At 40.9% G+C, this 20354-nt stretch overlaps 1 protein-coding gene across 1 annotated transcript in view; it reads right to left on the reverse strand.

Moving 5' to 3' along the window:
• Positions 1-19840: 19840 nt before the first annotated feature.
• SLC5A10 (solute carrier family 5 member 10) overlaps positions 19841-20354 on the reverse strand; it is a 1811293-nt gene continuing 1810779 nt past the window's right edge. Inside the window, exon 19 of the mRNA XM_044089581.1 lies at positions 19841-20213. Within this exon, the coding sequence (XP_043945516.1) occupies positions 20126-20213 (88 nt within the window). The 3' untranslated portion in view covers positions 19841-20125. The remainder of the gene's footprint in view (positions 20214-20354) is intronic.

Consider the following 20354-nt stretch of genomic DNA (forward strand, 5'->3'; position numbering starts at 1 on the left):
ACACCAAGATGAAGCACCTGCTGCCTGCATCATCTATTAGTTAATATTTTATGCAGGGTACAACTCCCTTGCACCCTTCCAAATGAGGTGCTGTGCCCCAGTACCCCACAACAGTGAGAAAAGGGCAAATTACAGATCACAGCTGTAACATGATCTCCCACAACAAATGCCAGCATTATGCTATCAACTGAATATTCCATTGCTTCTGCCATAGCTCAGTCAGTACAACAAATCACTCCTTCAACATGTCATGCATCTACACACACACACACACACACACACACACACACACACACACACACACACACACACACAAAACCTCACACCCAGTATGGGCAATTGGGAAAACTGCCAGCTCACCTACAGCATGTTTCTGGGATGTACAAAGACATTAAAGCACCACATCAAAGCAGATTTAGACAGACAGAGGATATGTAGATTCTGTATAGAAGGCAACAAAACCAGAGACTAAACTGGTGGACCAGGAGCTACGTGGAAGCCATACTAAACTCTGCATCACTATTCCATTCACAGTTCTGTTATGCTAATGAAAATAAATAAGACTTGCTAAATATAAATCTGTAAACCATTCTTCACTAAAATCAAACATGTAATAATGTGTTATACCTTCATTACTGTCCCGTTCATTGTTATACAAAACTTCTGCTCACCTCTCATTTCATAACTCATCTGTGGATGTCTGCCTTTTCTCATGTCATTCTTTTTAACCAGTATCATAGGTTCGTAGGTTCATAGGTGTGTACTAGGCTAATGGCCTGGGGCCTTTACAAGCTTAGCCATAGGATTACCTGGCATCGTGCCATCCCACCTTAGTTCCCAGTGCCTCTGTCGAGTACAGCCACTGGAGTGATCCCCGGGGTGAATTTTCTATTTCCCATCCACTCATCGAGATTTCTCTTGAAGAGGGCCAGTGAGGTGCCCTGCTTGACTTGTATGAGAAGTCTATTCCATAGCATGGTCGGTCTCTGGGTTATGAACCTGTCCCTCCAGTACGTTCTATTGATTGTGGTAATGAGGTTGAGGTCTCTGGAGCATGTGGTACAATGGGATTGGGATTTCTTTAGATGTCGCATTTTTAACAGAGCTGGGTCAGACATGGCTTTATAAGTCAAGCAGAGATTCCACTCTAAGTAGGCGATATGAGACAGACTATAGTTGTAGTTTTTTGAGTCTGTCCGTATAGAACAATTGTTTAAGGCCTAGGATCCTCTTTGTGAAGTACTTTTGCGGCTTCTCCAGTTTTTGCAGGTGTCTAGTGAGGTACATGCCAAATGGGGCGTTGTACTTGATGATTGGCCTAATGAGGGAAGAGAAGAGGGAGACAATGACCTCTTTCTTCCTGGATGCAAAACCCTTAGTAATGAGATGTGCCACACAGAAGGGCATTCTGACCACAGTGGCAATGTGGTGATTAAAAAAGAGGTTGCTGTCAACCTGTGTTCCCAGATCTCTTATAACTCTTTCTATGTTCAGTGGACTATCGTCGATGTGGGAATTCATGGGAACCAGGATTTTCCCAAAGGGGATGACGACACATTTTTTTGCATTGAGCTTAAGGCCATGGTTCTGACACCAGAATTGGGACACACTGCTTATATTCATCCTTAAATTCTAATCTCTAGTCTGTACAACAATGAAGACCATTGTATTCTTCAGTTTAGCTAGCCACATAACATTTCACAAACTCATCATTAACTTTTTCACTAGAAAATATGTCACCTTTTAGCTGTTTGGAAAAATGCAATTCCTAATTATGGAGACTTGAAGAAGATTAGAAGACTGAAGCCCAAATCATGAAAGTTAAAAAAGACTAAAGTTCAGACTCCAGAAATAATGCTGATTACATACTTGCAAGCAAATACAAAACATGAGCTTATCTCACCAAATGAAAATAAATGCACAATGTTCGTGCAGTAGAACAAGTTCAGTGTGACTTCTTGTGGGAGCTGTGCCCTCATTCCCTAAATATATACTCGAAATCCAATGTTACACATCCTTGTTCTATTACAAATAAAACACCATCCAAAGGGTGTATCTCCAGAGATATTATTACAAACGCATGACTGAATCCCTTGCCAAAAATGTATATGGTATTTGCATCACACAGTGTCAATCCATGTTAAAAATCCACATAGACTACTCTCAATACATAATTTTCTAAAATACTTTTTCATCTGAAGTTCTATATTTTTCCCATACACACCAGAAAATAAATGTCAAATTTTAAGTGTCTTATAGTTAGAAATAAGGAAAACCTTGCTGCCCTACTAGCTTTTACACCATAGCATAAAATTCACCTGGAGGTATCGATTTCATCTGATACAAAACTTTGAACAGCAAACGTCCTTTGAAAAATTAATTTGTCCTAGTAGTAGTTCAAATGAAGTTTGCATCCAGCAGACAAATTTGTATAGATGGGTGTGATGTCTGGAAGAAGTGATGTAAGTGAGACAAGGATGTTATGAGGGTGGGGAAGGGGGATTATGCAAAGCTAGATAGGTAGTGGTCTGGGTCTGTTTTGGTGTACGTACAAGAACTTACAGCTGTGTTAAACACCTACTCCCAAATGCCCAGAACAGAGGTTCAGGTACTTTTGTTTCACTAGGAGGTAAGTATGTGTTATTGTGGGTAGCAGTAGGTATTTTATATTTTAGAGCATTTGTGGGGGTATTTCCAGGTTTCTGTGAATTTAATGTTACAGTTACCTGTAACACATTGCATTTAAGTTACCTGGCACTTGCTCACTAAAGCAATTATATAAGTGAGCACTAAAAAATTAAAAGCACTACACCCTCATAAACTCCCCTTGAGTACCTTGTTCCCCATTGGCCCTTTTTTTTCAATTATAAAGGAATTCCCAATACTATTCTAGCATGTCCAAAGGTCAGTTGTCAATCTCCTCTCCGGTCCAGCTGGTGAATCTGGGAATCTTGAAGCAATGTTACAACTGCCTCATGTACACAGACAACCCTCTCCTCCTCCCAACAAATTCCAACACATGTGAGAGATGCATCCATATAGCCAAACTGGAGGCTAAGCTCTCTCAACTCAGTACTGGTGTAACCAGTCAGGAGTAGAAGGAAACCACACTCACTACAATTCCAGTCTCACATAGACCTACCACGACAGCAAACCAAACACATAAACACACAAAAACATACTCGGAGGCTTTAAATAAAAATCTGCCTAAGCAGCAGAGACCTCCAAAGCAGACACCCAAGCAACTGCTACCCCAAAACAAAACACGTGCAACACATAGCTCACAAAGCCAGTGTGCCAAACAGTCATAGCCCTTAAAGCTAAACAACACACCTGATACACTTGTAATAGGTGACTCTATCGTCAGGCACACTGACGTCCCGCTCACCAGGCTGAACAAGGAGAAGGTCACAGTGAGCTGCCTGTCGGGCACTAGGATCCGCCACATAACACAAGCACTCAGGTCACTCCAAGGCAAGTACAAATATGACTTAGTCATTGTCCATGCTGGTGTGAATGACCTGAGACGTACCTCCCTGGACTACATGAAAAGAGACAAAGAGGAGCTCTTTGAGCATGTGGCCCAGGCCGGTATGACCCTGACCTTGAGTAGCATCTTACCCGCACCAAGAATGATGCCACAATATGAAGACAAGATGATCAATTTCAACAATTGGCTTAAGTATTGGTGTCATTCAAAGGGGATCCAATGCCTGTCAGACTGGGATGACATGCTCGACAAGCCACGATCCTTCGCTAGGGACGGCTTGCACCTGTCACCCCTGGGCTTTCGGATATTGGCAAAGGCTCTTGCTACCCCCATAGTGCCTTTTTTAGGCAAGGCTCAAAAGACAAACCCACCTCCATAGGTAACACAAGGGATAAGAAACTAAGAGTAATGCTACTCAACGCCAGAAGTCTAAACCTCAAGATGCACGCACTCAAAACTCTCCTTAGCATGGAGAACATCGATGTCTGTGCAGTAACAGAAACCTGGTTCAAGGCTCCCGAAAGCACCCCAGCACTACCAGGTTATACCTCATACCATGCTTTTCGGCCACAAAACTTGGACCGACCCACAAAAGGAGGGGAAGTATCAATATTCGTCAAAGATACCCACACCTCCAGGTTGGTGGCACAGCAAGAAGCATCAGAGACTATCCATGTGCAACTAACAGTGGGTAAAACTGCCTTCCAGTTTATAGCCTGCTACAGACCACCCTCCCAAACCCAGGAACCCCACTTGGCCTTCCTGAGAACACTGGAAAATATCAAGGTCTCTCCAAACACCATTATATTGGGCGATTTCAACTACCCAAACATAGACTGGGAGCATTACTCTAGCTCCAACACCCTAGTCCAAAGGTTCCTAGAATTTATAGACTCAAATGCTATGGAACAACTTGTTACCACTCCCACAAGAGGGGAAAACATACTGGACCTGATCATCACCAACATGGGGACTCTATGCTCCAGACCAGAAGTGTATCCCTCACTGGTAAGATCAGACCATAAACTAATCTCACTGGATATTCACATCCTGACCCCACTCCCTGCCCAGAAAACCACATTGAAAAACTTCTCTAAAGCGAATTTCACACTCCTCAAAACTGAGGTGGAATCCTTCAAAGCCCCTGTGCCTGTGGAAAATATGACCCAGACCGCAGAATCCTTTATAAACGCATTCTATGAACACCTTCAGGAATGCATGGATCATGCAATCCCAAATAAAACCAAGACCCAATCCTCCAAAGGCAGACGTCCTGTCTGGTGGACCCCAGCCATAAACAAACTATACAATAGAAGGAGGAGGAAGCTATTAAATGATAGAGCAAAATCCCAAAAAGGGAAGGCATCTCTGATCAGTATTAGCAAAAAACTATGGGCACTCATAAAATCGTCTAAGGCCAGCTTCGAGAGAAAAATTGCACAGGACACTAAGGATAATCACAAGGCTTTCTTTAGTTATGCTACGAACCTGGGTGGTAATTCCCAGATATGCTCAGAATTAGTCCAAAATGACAAAAAATACACCGAACGCACAGACATTGCCAACATCCTAGCTGACAGGTTCAGCACAAACTCCCCCCCCTCCCCACCAAAAGGGCAAATATCTATCCCAGCAGAGTGCTGCCCCCCTGACATCTCAGATGCTCAGGTAAAAGCCACCCTCTCCAAAGCAAAAAACACAGCATCAATGGGACCAGATGGTGTTCCGGGCTGCGTCCTACATGAACTCCAAGAAGAGCTAAACCCAAACATAAAACTACTGTTCAATCTCAGCCTTACTACAGGATATGTACCCAAAGAGTGGCGTACAGCAACAGTGGTCCCTCTCCACAAAGGTGGTGCCTCAACGGATCCTGGAAACTATCGCCCCATAAGCCTGACTAGCTTGGTCTGCAAAGCTATGGAAAGGATCATCATGGACCTCATAAATAAAGATATTGGGGACCTACAGACACTGGATCCTACCCAGTTCGACTTTGTTAAGGGCAGATCCTGCCTCTTAAACCTGGTTGATTTCTTTGAAACAGTCACCAAGGCCATTGACGAGGGGAAGGTGGTCCACACAGCCTACCTGGACCTCGCAAAAGCCTTCGATACAATACCCCACTCGGGCATTATAGATAAGCTCACCAGCTTAAATATAAACCCCTATGTCACTAGATGGGTTGCAAACTGGCTCAAGGACAGAACCCACATGGTTAGAATTGCTGGAGCCATGTCAGACTCCAAACCAGTTACAAGTGTTATCCCACAAGGCTCAGTCCTGGGACCTCTCTTGTTCGGTATATATTTCTCGGAGGTACAGGCCAACACGGAAGGACTGTGGCTGACCAAGTTCACAGATGACTGCAAACTGGGCGCCATAATCGACTCTCCAGCTGACACAAGCATCTTCCAAAAGGGCCTCATAGAAACAGACAACTGGTGCCAGAGTCATGGCCTCAAGCTAAACGCTAAAAAGTGTATAGTCATCCCCTTTGGCAAAAACAAAGTGCCCACAAATTACCACATAGGTGGTAATCCATTAAGTACAGAAGAAGTAATTAGGGACCTGGGGACCCAAGTTGATAGCAATCTCTCATTTGACAACCACGTGGCCAAAGTGGTTAGAAAAACATTTTATATAGCCCACCTAATCATGAAGGGATTCACATCTAGATCAGGGGAGGTCATCGTGCCTCTTTACTCATCCCTCATCAGGCCCATAATTGAGTACAATGCCCCTTTTGGGATGTACCTTACCAGACACCTGCAGCAACTGGAAAGACCCCAAAAGTACCTCACCAAGAGGATCAAAGGGCTCAAACAGATGCCATATGCTGTCCGGTTAAAGAAACTCCAGCTCTACTCAGTGGCATACCGCCTGTTCAGAGGTGATCTGTGCCTGATGTATAAAGCCATGTCCAACCCGGAATTAGTGGACATGCTGCACCTCAGAAAATCCAAATCCCATCGAGCTACGCACTCAAGAGACTTGAACCTCAGCACTGAAATAAATAGGACATGCTCGAGGGACAGATTCATAACCCAGAGGCTCCCTTCACTCTGGAATAAAATCCCAGTCCAGGTTAGGCAGAGTCCCTCATTGACTCTCTTCAAGAGGAATCTTGATGAGTGGATGGGAGATCGTAGGTTTACCCCGGGTATCACTTCTGTGTCACTGTTAGACAGAGGCACAGTATACTAACCTCAAAAAAGGGCATAGCAAAATTCATTTAAAATGGGTGGCGAAAGCCAAACACATTCTGGCTAGGCTTATAAATGCCCTAGAGCAGATAGCCTAGTATGAACCTATGAACCTATAATTGGGTATGGGGCACCTCATTTGTTAGTTATCGAGGGATACATTTCTTAGGTTACTGGTATATTTACCTTATATCGAAGGAAAGGCAATTGTAAAAAACATAACTACCAGCTCCTCACCTAGATGTGCAGTAGCAAGCCCCTCCTCATCTCCTTTGATTGACAGCATATCAACATATTCCCACTTAAAGAGATACTGTACTCCTGTACACTCTTGCTGTACAGGACAAGACCATGGCTATGGAAATTCAAAAAGTCAAATTTTATACCTAAAACACTGAACCTTCTTTTAATTAAAAAAGTCCACACACACACACACACACACACACACACACACACACACACACACACACACACACACACACACACACACACACACACACACACAGAAACAGTCAATGAGAAAACCCGTTTTAACATGCAAACTCTGCGCAGGGAGTAAACCAAAATCAGGAGTGAACCATATAATCTGTTTGGCAGAACTCTAACAACTAAACAATAGTACTATGCCAGGAAGTTACTGATCCCACTATTACTTTTCAACTGTTCATAGCTTGTTTTTTTTTATTTGATCCTTACACGGTGGTGCAACAGTTAGGGTTGTTGCCTCACAGCAAGAGGTTCTCCCATTCAGTTCTCGGCTGGAGTGTCTTCTGTGTGGAGTCTGCATGTCTTCCTCGCGGTCGAGTGATGTTAAAGACATGCAGGTAGGTGCGAGCGTGAATGGGTGTGCCTTCGTTGAGCGGACCTAAGTTCTGCTATGGCGACCCTTAACAGGGAAAAGCTGAAAGTCTACACACACACATTAGTAAATTACTTTGCCACCTAACTATCTCAAAAGCATGTCTCAGTATCAGCATAAACCATCACAAACAAAAATACAGCTGTGTCTTGGTTTAAAGAGATAAAAGCACACACACACACACACACACACACACACACACACACACACACACACACATATATATATATATATATATACACACATACACAGAGAGAGAGAGGGAGATAGTGGGTTACAGCTGGCTCGTTATTCTGACAATTCTGTTGAGTGGAAGTGATAGTTAAGAGCGGTCCTGATGTTGGTTCTTTGTTCTTCCATTCTTTTAATGTATCCAGATTTTCTTGTTGACAGTTGCAGCGGATCAATGGAGTGCATTGTGGTGGGGCAAAGTCTTACAATTAGCTCCGTGACAGAGGTTATCATACCTTGCTTCGTCTTGTTGTTGCAGTAGGTTATGTTAAGACGTCTGTTCCTTAGGACTTTGTGTTTTGTTGGCATTCTTTTTCCCTCAGCATCTCAACAGGTATCACGCTTGCTTTTTCACTGGTGGTTGTAGTCTTTAAATAATGACATACATTTGAGTTTCAGACATTATAGCATTTGGAGAATGCAAGCTAACAGAACACGTCCACCTGTATAGCTCTAACTGGTTTGGTGTTATTGTAGCAGCTTGCAAAGTTTATGCAAGCAATATTTAGAAATGTTCCCGATTTTAGACCTTCCCTCCAATAATGCAGGTTTTATCCCATTTTTTGCTCTAAGAAGTAGAGAGGATGTTTCAGCATGGAGCAAGGATCATAGGAGTGTAATGATGTCAGAGGATAGGGGGTACATTCATTTTTATCCTTGGGCTGATGCTTTGTACAAGCTTCCTATCTCACAGCTGATGCACGCAAACACAAATCTTGCCATTCTGTCAGGTTATACAAGAGCAATTTCAAATAGTTTTTTTTATCTTTATCTGTATTAGCTTTGCCCATCAGCTCAGATAACTGCCAGTGCTGGGTATTTTGTTTACAAAAAGGACAATATAAAACATACAGGGAACATGCACTTTCTTAGCAGTGCCAGGTTCTGTACAATAAGAGTGCAGAGCAGTGCAGTTAACAAGTGTGAGACGGTTTCAGTAATGTTGCTCATATTATGGCTTTTTTGATAAAAAAAAGAAAGAAAAAGAATAATAAATGTAATTATAATAAAAGGGTGTTCATGGATTTTAAGAGGATTGGAGAGGTGGACATTTAAAGGGGAGGTGATCTTATTAGGGGAAGGAAGGTAGGTATATACATAGCTCTTCGAATATATATATATGTATATTAGGTAGTTAAGGTACAGAGGTCTTTAGTATGGACAGAGACAGCAGGGTTCTTAAGGAAGGGAATATTACTGTGGCTGGGCTGAGCAGGATTGCTTCAGGGATTTTTTTCTTAACATATGTTAACAGGCTGTCTTTGTTTCTTTTAGGGTGATGGCTGTAAAGAAACCAATAGATCATTGACTCAAACTGAGGCTTTGTTCCTAGAGGTGGCAGCAGGTGATTGGTCACAGCCAAGACATTCATTGGGTCAACAGCAAACTGAAGTGGAGCAGAGTAGTAGGTCTCAGAGGAAGAGAAAGGCTGATGATCTGGTTGAAGCCCAGGATTCATCCTGGGGGAGGGAGTACCAGAGTTGCATCTATATTACAAGATCAAATGCTTAGGTGATCTAACACCTAAACATCGAACTTGTAATATCAAACCCCAAAAGTCTAATGGCACAGGAAAACACGTCGGTCGGCCATGGAAAAAAAAAATAACTTTACACCCAAACTAAGTGAGGGGGGGCTTCACCCCCCACCCAACCCCCAACTAAATATACCAACTCTGAGATCACTCTACAGTAGACAAAACTGCAAAATCCAACAAACAGCCAAGGGAAATCTTTCCCTGTGTTAAATTGGCCATTCGCTGTTTTTTGCTTTCGATATTACAAGTTTGATGTTTAGGTGTTCGATCACCTAAGCATTCAGTCTTGTAATATAGACCCCCAGAGTTCAGCCCCCAGAACCAGTTGAATCTTCAGCACTCACTCAATTGACTTCAGGTAATCAATGTGCCACTAATATTAGGGTCTTGGAGAAGTCAGCTATTGATTCAGATGATAGGTTATTAGGATTCCTGCAGCAGCTAAGAGAGGGTATTAGGCCAAGGTTGCAAGATTTGTTAGGCACTGTGGTAATCAATGTGCCACTGAAAATGAGGGCTTGGAAGAGTCCGCTATTGATCCAGATGTTAAGTTATTAGGGCTCCTGCAGGAACTAAGTGAAGGTGTTAGGGCAAGTCTGCAAAATTTGTTAGGCACTATGGAGGATCACAGCACTTAGCTAGTAGGTTGACAGAGGACATGTTGGTTCAGGTTCAAGATCCAGGATGGGTGGGGTAGTCCTCTATTAGACCAGTTAGGTGCAATGGTGGGGACATTACACTGGCTCAGTCTCCACTCAGTGAGAGTTCTGCATCTTAAAAATTGTTGCCTAAGGAGTATGGTCCACTTTTGACATCACACATTCCTTTACCAGTTAAGGAAAGGATTCGGAGATGAGAATGTGTGGACATGTTTTGATGCAGATGGTGCTTATCACTTGGCAGGGGTTGGAGCCCCTGGGGCTAAATATCTGGCAGCAGCTTTAGTAGCTTTAAGAACAGGGGATTGGGTAGTCCCTAGAACCTGGGATAATCGAATCCTTGGTGTTGTTTATTTTATGGTGGTAGTTTATCCTTTTTGGCATATTTTATGATGATTAGGGAGGTGCAGCAGTTGAGAGGAAACGGAAAGTAGTAGGTCATTGCAGCTGGAGTTAAGACATGGGTATGCGGCTTGCTACTGTGGTAGACAAGGCAGGGACTCAAATTCAGTCTGGTGCAAATGAGTTTGATAAAAAAGCCAGTAGTTGCTTGTTTTTTAATGTTAGTAAATGCCTGTGGCCTAATTGCTGTTTCCTCCATTCTTGTTCAGTGTGTGAAGGTGGACAAGGTGCAGTTCAGAAGGAAGAGGGCAGCTGGGTAGTGGCAGGCTTGGAGTAGTGAGAAGTAATAGTATTGGAGGAAGGGGGAGGTTTCAAGGTCTAGGTGGTGAACTGTCCTTTTATGGACATCCAGGGAGAGCAGCATACACATGCTCCTATTAACATTTAGGTGCTCGCTGCTGTGCTCGTGGGATATCTTAATTAGGCAGAGGAGAATAAGCAGGTATTAGGTTTTACAGCAGATTTTGGAATAAGGTCTCGCACTGGGGTCCTAAGAATCTGAAATTAGTTTCTGCTAATGAAGAGGTTGCTTGTGTTTTGCTAGGTAATGAAGTGAAGGCAGGCAGAGTGTTAGGGTCTTTTGATGTTCTGCCATTTAAATAGATTTTGCGTTGCTCCAGTACATTTGGTCTCCAGAAAATGGGAAAGTGAATTTTGTTTAATTCATAACTTGTCTTTTCCTGAGGGTGGATCTGCTAAAGTACAATATGCCTCTATGGATGATATAGTGTGCATCATTAAGTGTTTTGTAGATGCATCATTATTTAATTTAGGCACTGAAGCTACATTTTGATTGTTTTTTTATTGAGGATATAGATTGGCCATGGTTGGGCATGTGTTTGTTGAATAGGTTTTATTTTGATGCTGCAATACCATTTGGGTGTGCAGTAGTTCGTGCTACTTTTGAAAAGTTTAGCATGGCACTGCAGTGGATGTGGCAAATTAAATCACCTAGAAAACAGGCTGTATATTATTTAGATAATATTTTAGTGGTGGGGAAGGCCAACAGGAGTGTTTTTGAAGCTAAGAAGGTGGTTATGGATTTGTGCAAAGAATTCAGGGTGCCATTAGTTGAGAAGAAGGTCAAAGGCCTATCTAAGAGGTTACAATTTTTGGGCTTAATAATTGGTGCATGACAAGGCTGGTTTTGTTTATTGTTGGATTAGGTCAGTAAGTTGAGAGAGGGTATCTCAATTTTGTAAGCAGAAATAAGATTAGGGGAAGAGAGTGATGCAGTTGCTAGGCTTGTTAAATTTTGCTTGTAGACTGATTAGTTCAGGAAGGACATTCAATATATCAATGGCTAATCTGTTAAAAGAAGGTGTAGGAAGCATCATTGGGTGAGGTTAACAAAACTTATTAAGCAGGATGTGGAGTTCTGGTTAAAGTTTCTTGAGGATTTCAATGGCATTGCTTTTTTGCAGGAGGATTGGATGGCAGCAGAAGAGCTACATTGTTAATTGGTGTAGCTGGGAGTATTGGCATGGCAACAGATACATTTCATTGGCATGGCTGAAGGAGTGGAGAAAGGATATCACCTTTTTAGAGTTGATGCCGGTTCGGGCTGCTGTAGTAAGGGTGCATAAGGGACGAGTATTTCAATCAGATAATGATGCAGGGGTGCAGGTGTTGGTGAAGAAGTCAGCAGGGTCCATTTTGTTACAGTTGTTGTTGACAAAGTTAGTTTTGCTATCCTTATTGATTAATTTGTCAGTTTCAGCCAAATGTTCCAGGTAACTATTTTTTTTATCTATATCAAAACTTTTATTGAACCAACTTATGATTCTTTTACATATCAAACTCAAATCATATCATCCACTCTCTTCAGGGATTGCCCCATTTGAGATATCAAAACGTGCACAATACTTTATGTCAGTTATGTTTATACAAAGGACTCATCCATATCTCACGATTTACATTGTTTGGATTCCATACTCATATCTACATTAATGACAACTATAATACAATCATCCACTTCCGTGTCTCTTGTTCTATCTTGTAACATAACTATATTTCTAGGTTTAACCCCTTTGTGTTATGTGTATCCCATCCTGGGGATTAAAAAACTCATTAGTTTGCTAATACCTGCCTTTAATTTATTGTTTCTTATTTTAAAAGGTTTCTTGCCATTTACTCTTTTCACCCCCCCCCCCAACTTTGGCATTTCCCCTGAATGATCGCTTTCACACTAATCTCTGACTTTGTTTTATTTCATACTCAGTTTCTATTTGTTGCTGCAATCTCTCATTTTTCATGTCTGACTGATACCCTTAACTATATACATTTGTCCCCACCCCATGATGAAATAATTTGAAAACTGGTCTATAACCTACATACATATCTAATGCTCTTTGCTTCGTTTCCTTTTTGAGATGTAGGGCCAATGCTCTGTTTGGTACCATATCTTTCCTGTGAAAAGTCTTAAAGCAAGCTTCAGATTTCTGGTTTGGGCATGGGGCTAGAGTTATTTAGTTCTTATTTTTTGCCCATCTCTTACAAGTATATGTGCAGCACACACTATCTACTGGAGCACTGTTTCAACACTCAGCATTGGTGCCAACAAGGACAAGCGTAACCTTTCTCTCCCTCAATCAGAGGCTCTTTCTATTACAGACTGATTTTGCCACATTTTTCTTAAATATGTTTTTACAGAGACCTTTTATTACTTGGCTTTTATTATTATTATTATTATTATTATTATTATTATCAGTGTAGTGACATTTCTGACTGACAATTTAATCAGTACCTAGTCCTTCTTGTTTCTGTTTATAAACAGTAATCAGTCAACTAAGCCTTGAATTTTTCATGCATTAATATAGCAATAACCCACGCCTGGGTGTGGGTAATGCTAAATTTACCCACGGTTGGCGTGGTTTGGTCGAGGGCGCCCAAGGACCAAACAAAGCCAACCGTGGTAAATTTAGCATTACCCACCAGAAGTGGTTATTGCTATTATATGACATTATTTAAGAAAAGAAACTGTTACTTTTCTTAAATAATGGCATAGTATAATGCCTGTTTACTGCCCTTCCGCAGATGTCTGGCATCGCGGCAGTTCTGATGTACTGCGCCTGCGGTACATCAGAGCTGTGCAAAAAGCGGAGAAAGCAAGATCTCCGTTGCTTTTTGTCTCGCTATGTTAAATGAGTTTAACATAGCGAGACAGTTTAAAATAAGCAACGGACATCTCCGTTGCTTATTTTAAACTGTCTCGCTATGTTAAACTCATTTAACATAGCGATTTCAAAGCAACGGAGATCTTGCTTTCTCCTTTTTAAAACACTGTCTCGCTATGTTAAATGGGTTTAACATGGCGAGACAGCTTTAAAATAAGCAACGGAATCTCCGTTGCTTATTTTAAAGCTGTCTCGCTATGTTAAACCCATTTAACATAGTGAGACAGTGTTTTAAAAAAACGAGTTATACTAATGGAAAAAAGTCCGGGCGACCGGACCTTTTTCCATTAGTATAACTCGATTTACAACGGGCACGCTGGCTAATCAGCATGCACGTTTTGGGGGGGTCATGGTATAATAGTGGATTTTGTCCACATCCCCTTCCTTTCTGGTCATTGAACTGATAAAACTCTAATCTTCCCTACATTCTACCCATATTCTAATAAAGTTCTAAATCAAAATATGGTTTTACAATTGACCTGGTCCCCAATGTCAGACTCCTTTTTCAAAATATTTTGAGTTTACCATTACTCATAGCAGGCACTATCATACCTGTCCATCTCTTAGCAACAGGCTTTCCCAACATTTCCCCATACTAATAGTGAAGAGGGGAGTGAACAACACACATATAAGTTCCATGTCTTATGGACAGTCCAGATGTCTAACCATTTCTTCCATCCTTACACAGCTCCAATGCGTCCTGGTTTTCTGGTTTAGGATGAATAGAGGTGCCAGCCCCCCAACTCCAATAATAGTCTGTCCCTAACCACTCATGAGTGCTGTTTTATCTCCATATACTGAACCACCATCTTTTGTTTGAACAGAGGGAAAAGCTTCACTGGCCATCTCTCCTGTCCCATCTTTCCATGTGACTTCCCTCCTTGACCTGCTATTTTACTGGAAGTCCTTGTACTTTTGCAGTTCATCCATAGCCTTATCTAGTGAAATAAATGTTTAGGACAGCTGTGCAAAACTACATTAAAGTTAGCAGAATATAGCAGTTTAAATCTTAAACCAAGGGCGTTAGAGAATTTAATGTGTGATAGGAATCTGTCTCTGTTAATTGCGGTCCCCTAATGAATAGTCTTGTTCAACATAGACTCTGGTGTTCCCTAGATCACCAGTCTCGGAAATCGGACCGATGATTCCCCCGTCCATGAATATCCTTTGTGTCCTATCCAGTTTGATGTTGTCACATGGGATCCCTGTCCAATTAGCCAGTTGTTCAATCATGTATCCAAGACAGTCTTTACCTTCGAGCTCTTAGGAAATATTAGCAAAATGCAAGTTTTCTTGTCATTCATAATCTTCCATTTCCAACAATGTCTCATTAACCTCTTTTTTGTTTGCTTCCAGTTCCATTATCTGGAGGGTATGCTTGTCGGTCTTCTTTGATAGCCCACGGAAAACATCTGATTGATGTGACAGTGCACTCTCCACTTCATCCAACATTTGTCTGTCATAGTGACGTAGTCTGACCTGAAAGCATTTATTTTCTTTACTTCCTGAGGATGACAGACGAGATCAGACAGGAGTCCCCGTGGACTATGATGTTTGCAGATGACATTGTGATCTGTAGTGAGAGTAGGGAACAGGTGGAGGAGAACCTGGAGAGATGGAGATATGCTCTAGAAAGAAGAGGAATGAAGGTCAGCAGGACTAAGACAGAATATATGTGTGTGAATGAGAGGGAGGATAGAGGAATGGTGAGGATGCAAGGAGTAGAGGTGGCGAATGTGGATGAGTTTAATTACTTGGGGTCAATAGTTCAGAGTAACGGTGAGTGTGGAAGAGAGGTGAAGAAGAGAGTACAGGCAGGATGGAGTGGGTAGAGAAGAGTGTCAGTAGTGATTTGTGACAGACGAGTACCTGTAAGAGTGAAAGGGAAGGTCTACAAGAGGGTAGTGAGACCAGCTATGTTATATGGGTTGGAGACAGTGGCATTGACAAAAAGGCAGGAGTCTGAGCTGGATGTGGCAGAGTTAAAGATGTTAAGATTTGCACTGGGTGTGACGAGGGTGGACAGGATTAGGAATAAGTATATTCGAGGGTCAGCCGAGGTTGGAAGGTATGAAGACAAAGCCAGAGAGGCAAGATTCCATTGGTTTGGACATGTGCTGAGGAGGGATGATGAGTATACTGGGAAAAAGATGCTAAGGATGAAGCTACCAGGTAACAGGAAAAGAGGAAGGCCTAAGATAAGGTTTATGGATGTGGTGAGAGAGGACATGCAGGTAGTTGGCGTGACAGAGCAAGATGCAGAGGACAGGAAGAAATGGAAACAGGTGATCCACTGTGGCGACTCCTAACGGGAACAGATGAAAGAAGATGATGACTTCCTGATATACCAAGTCCAGTTTTTCTTGTAACTTAGACATATTTTCCTGGAGATCATTTAAAGCCCCAGTGCTGCTAGTAGACTGTGGGGAAGCCTTGTGAGTGTGCTTCATCATCTTGGAGGAGTTTTTGCTTGACTTTCTTGCTTTTTGTGAGCCACTGTGGGATTTTCTTTTAAACATCCAAATTCCTGGTAAATCACAGATACAGTCTTACAGTCTTAACTCCATAGGAGGCTATTTTTATCACTTGTGCACTGATAGGTGCTTCCCAGTTTGGAAAACATGTCTGTTTAGCTCAGCACCATTACCAGAACTCCATTCCAGGTAAATTTAATATTTTAACTGACAATCTATATCATTTTCAGTTTGACAGGTTTATGAGATGGTTCCATATGCAACATCCCAGTCAGTGGCAATTCCAGAAGTGTGGAGTATTGGCAGAATGTAGCAGAATGGCTATTATCACAGTCATGGCCTGGGTCTATGAGAAGGGCTTAGCTTACAGTTCAACAGTTTCATCTTTTATGAATTTCAGGTAGAAACCTCCAATAAAGCAAAGGGCGTGGTGCATAAAATGAGTGTATTGATATTTAGTTTATAGGTGGGAGGGGGTGAGGCAATGCATATGATTAGTGTATATAAGGTAGCACCTAGAGTGCTATTTAAATTGTTGGATTTGAATACTGGTACCCAATACAATGTCATTTTACAAATGTTGAGAGGATGGGAGAAGGTGAAGACAGTGGGTTTGGGTAAGAGGGTTCCTTTGGGTAAATTATTGTTGAGAGTTCTTTTATTAGGTTTTCATATAGTTGATCCCTTCCCAAAAGATTATGTTTTGTGGTTGGTGTTGGTTGTGCTTATGTATATGGGAGCTTTTAGGGTCAGCAGAATGATGAGAAGTTTATATTGACATGACATTTTCATTATAAGGCAACAATGATTGTTTGGTTTCATTGGTCAAAGACTGATCAGAGTGGGTTGGGTCAGCAAGTGATTTTACAAGCATTAAGGGATGATCTGTTGTGCTCAGGGAGCTTGGCCACATTATGCACTAATTATAATGGTAGTTGTTTGGTTTTTCAAGGTGTTAAAGGTAAAGCGGTGTCAACCCCTCAGTTTGTTCGAGTAGTATGAAATGTCTTGATGAGTCAAGGGAATAAGGCAGAGCATTTTCCAACCATTCCTTCTGGATAGAAAGAGCTTTCAATTTGGCATTAGAAGGCTCTTCCATTGAAGTGATAGAAGAAGTAGGGAGAAGGGCTACTCAAGGCAAAAGGGCTCCACCGCACCCCCCCCCAACACCCCCTGGTGCCCCCATCCTGGTCTATTTACACCATCCAGTTTACTGGAAAAGTTCCTCTGCTAGAGCGGCACCCTAGGCGGCTGCCTAGTTGGCCTATGTCTAAGACTGGCTATGGCTACTGATACATTTTTAAATTAAGTCAGATAAATGTGGTCAGTGTGCTTAGTTTGATTTGATAGCATGCTTTGTTTTTTATTTTATATTTTGATTTTCAGGGTGCAGTAAAATTATAATTATTGGACATTCCTTTGTTTTTTTGGGCAGCAAGGCCAGCAGTGATATGACATCATGGCAGCAGTTTAGGTTCCGACCCATTGGAACAGGAAGTAATTTTGAATAGTTGTAGAGGCATGAGGTGGGATCAGTTGCTTAGTGAGGTTAATGCCTTATGGTTACAGGAAGGTAGGGTTAAATTATTAGTTATTCATTAGGGGCAATGATCTGTGAGTGCTGCTGAAAAGAATGTCATTTGCATATATTTTAAGAAATTTGGCATTGTTGAAGCAGAGGTTTCCAAAGGCTATAGTTGTCTAGTCAGGGATCACGCCCAGGCTAGTTTGGAGACAGGCTCATTGTTTTAAGAGCATTGAAGTTACTAGACATTTTATTAATAATAAGGAATCAAGAGGTGTTTGTTCCTTGGATATTAGAATTTTGCCTTATTGGGAGTTAGAAGAGAGGGACCCATTTCGATTTAAATCTGATGGGATACATTTGAGTGTGGCAGGACTTGATCTGTTTAATGTTAATATTTCCAAGCTGGTTAAAGATATTTTATTTAGTTCTGATGTGGCTTGATTGGAGGTTGAAAGGGGAAATAGCCTGTGAGGACAGGCTTGTGGGCTCTTTGAAGGGTCTTAAGAAAGATCCCTCTATCCCCCCCTTCTTTCTGGAATTGTTCTGTGATAGTGGGCAGTGACATGCTCCTCAGGTTGGCACAGGTTGCTACATTGAGAGGTTAATGCTGCTGTTTAAATATGGGTGAGTGGACCTAAGATGCCCTTAATAAGTCTGTATGATTTTATGTATGCTTTATTGGTCTCCATGAAGTTTGATGTATTATACAAGTATTGTTTTACATGTTAAATAAATCGGTCACACTGGCTTTCTTGGTCTTGTTTTTGTGTTGGGCATTGGTGTATGTACAATACTTTTTTAATGGAAGTAAGTTGTTTAAATTAAGCCGTAATAAATAATACATTTTCCAGGTAAAAACAATTAAGGTGTTCCCACAACTGGATCATGCTGTATCTTTCAAAACTGTTGAATTACATCATGATCTAACTGACAAAAATGATAATGGCACATCACTGACTACCAGCGTAAAACAAGTCACTGCTGCTGACATTATCTGTAATGAAATCTCAGATGTTCTGCTTTCTAAGCCATAAGTCTGAGTCATTTTACAGAGCTATTAAATTATTTCAGCTATTGTGTTTTCTGGCTCACTTAGAACACTGCTGAACATAATGAAGAGATTACTTTTCAATAGTCTGGTGCTGTTAAATACATTAGAGAATCATTTGTAAATGTCATAAAGTCACATTTTAGGAGAAAATAACTGAGGCATTAATGCAATCTTGCATATCTTTGCATATATCTGATTAGGCAGCAACATTCCATATTATCTGATTCTCTGTTAAATCCATAGTAATCTTAATTTGCTATATTCAACCAAAATAAATACTTGATATATCTGTCATGTTAATACATTTTCATCGAAACTGAAAGGTGCAGAAGATAGGTTTTATCACAGTATTTTACTACATTTCACTTTGATACAGCTGTTTCAGATTTTTTTACAGATTTGTGACTGCAGAGTGTTGTTTGTCTGGGAAGTAAAACAGACAAGTTTATTCCTCGTAGTGGACTACTTTCTATATGTGCTTTTTATATGCGGATCATGATGTATTCACCAGTCCCAAGCATAAAGTTTTGTATCCTAACCAAATGCCTAATAAAGGCTAAAGGACATAGAAAAAAGTACAGTAACACTGTGCTCATGTTATGTCTTATTACATGCAAACACTTCCACAGGAATAGTTCCATGGAACAAAACATCTTATATTCATTTACAGAAAGTTATTTACTGTGACAGGATACCAAATTGCTTGCTTGTTTACACTTCTGGACCAAAACATACTGCAATTGACAATGCAAGTTAATATAAACTTGATGTATCAACTAGAACAAAATTTGTAACTTACCAAAATCAAAACTATGCATCCTTTATTATAAACACCATGCTTTTTTGTTTTTTACTTTCAGGGTGATATTTAGTTGAGATACACAAGAAAAGATTTTAACAGAGAAATTGTATGTATAACATCAAGCCAGCAATCTGTCATTCTTTTACTTTCAAAGTATAGTTTATTATCAACATTAGGTTTAACTCTAGTTCTTTGTTTAAAATAGAAATCAAAGTCCTTTGTAGCTATTTTCCAGATGGAGTACTGTGTATTAATAGCTCAGTTATGAACACTACAGACAACAGACCTATAACTGTAAATAAAACTGGTAGCCAAATCAAAACATATGTAAAGGCACACCAGTGTTACCCATGCATGCATGTATTATAAAAAAATACTTATATACAAACAGGTTTAGTATGCAGAACAGACAGTAAGACGTGGAAAAGGTTCATACTGTGTATTTGTTAAATGCAGGAACAGACCATAGCTGTTTAATACATAGGAGGTTTAGGCTACATTTAAACATTTTTTTATTACAAATGTTAGTGTACTACATTTAAAACATAACATTTTCAATGTATAAATATGTACCATGATAAAAAAAATACTTGCTAGATTGTTTGTAATGTTCTTAATTTAGAAGATTTTCTTAACTTAAAACAGTATTAAGTGACTAGAAGGATAAGGCTTTAACTGAATGAATCCAGTCCAAATGCAGCTGCACTTCTTTAAGCAAAATAGGCATAGAAAAAGATGTTGACACACATGAGGATAATTGCATTGACACAACAAAATCGTGCCCAGAAAGGGTTTTCACTGATGTCGCCCAGTACATTAGGTCTGGGTGCTTCCCGCAACTGAGGTTGGGAACTGCAGAATAAACGGCCCCACTTCCATTTGTTTGAAGTTTGCTCATCAGAGTCTGAAAAAAGTAACAAATTTAAGTGAACAAGGGAG

Source organism: Protopterus annectens, chromosome 12.part0, assembly GCF_019279795.1.
Source record: "Protopterus annectens isolate FY-2018-M chromosome 12.part0, PAN1.0, whole genome shotgun sequence".
NCBI classification, from domain to species: Eukaryota; Metazoa; Chordata; order Ceratodontiformes; family Protopteridae; genus Protopterus; species Protopterus annectens.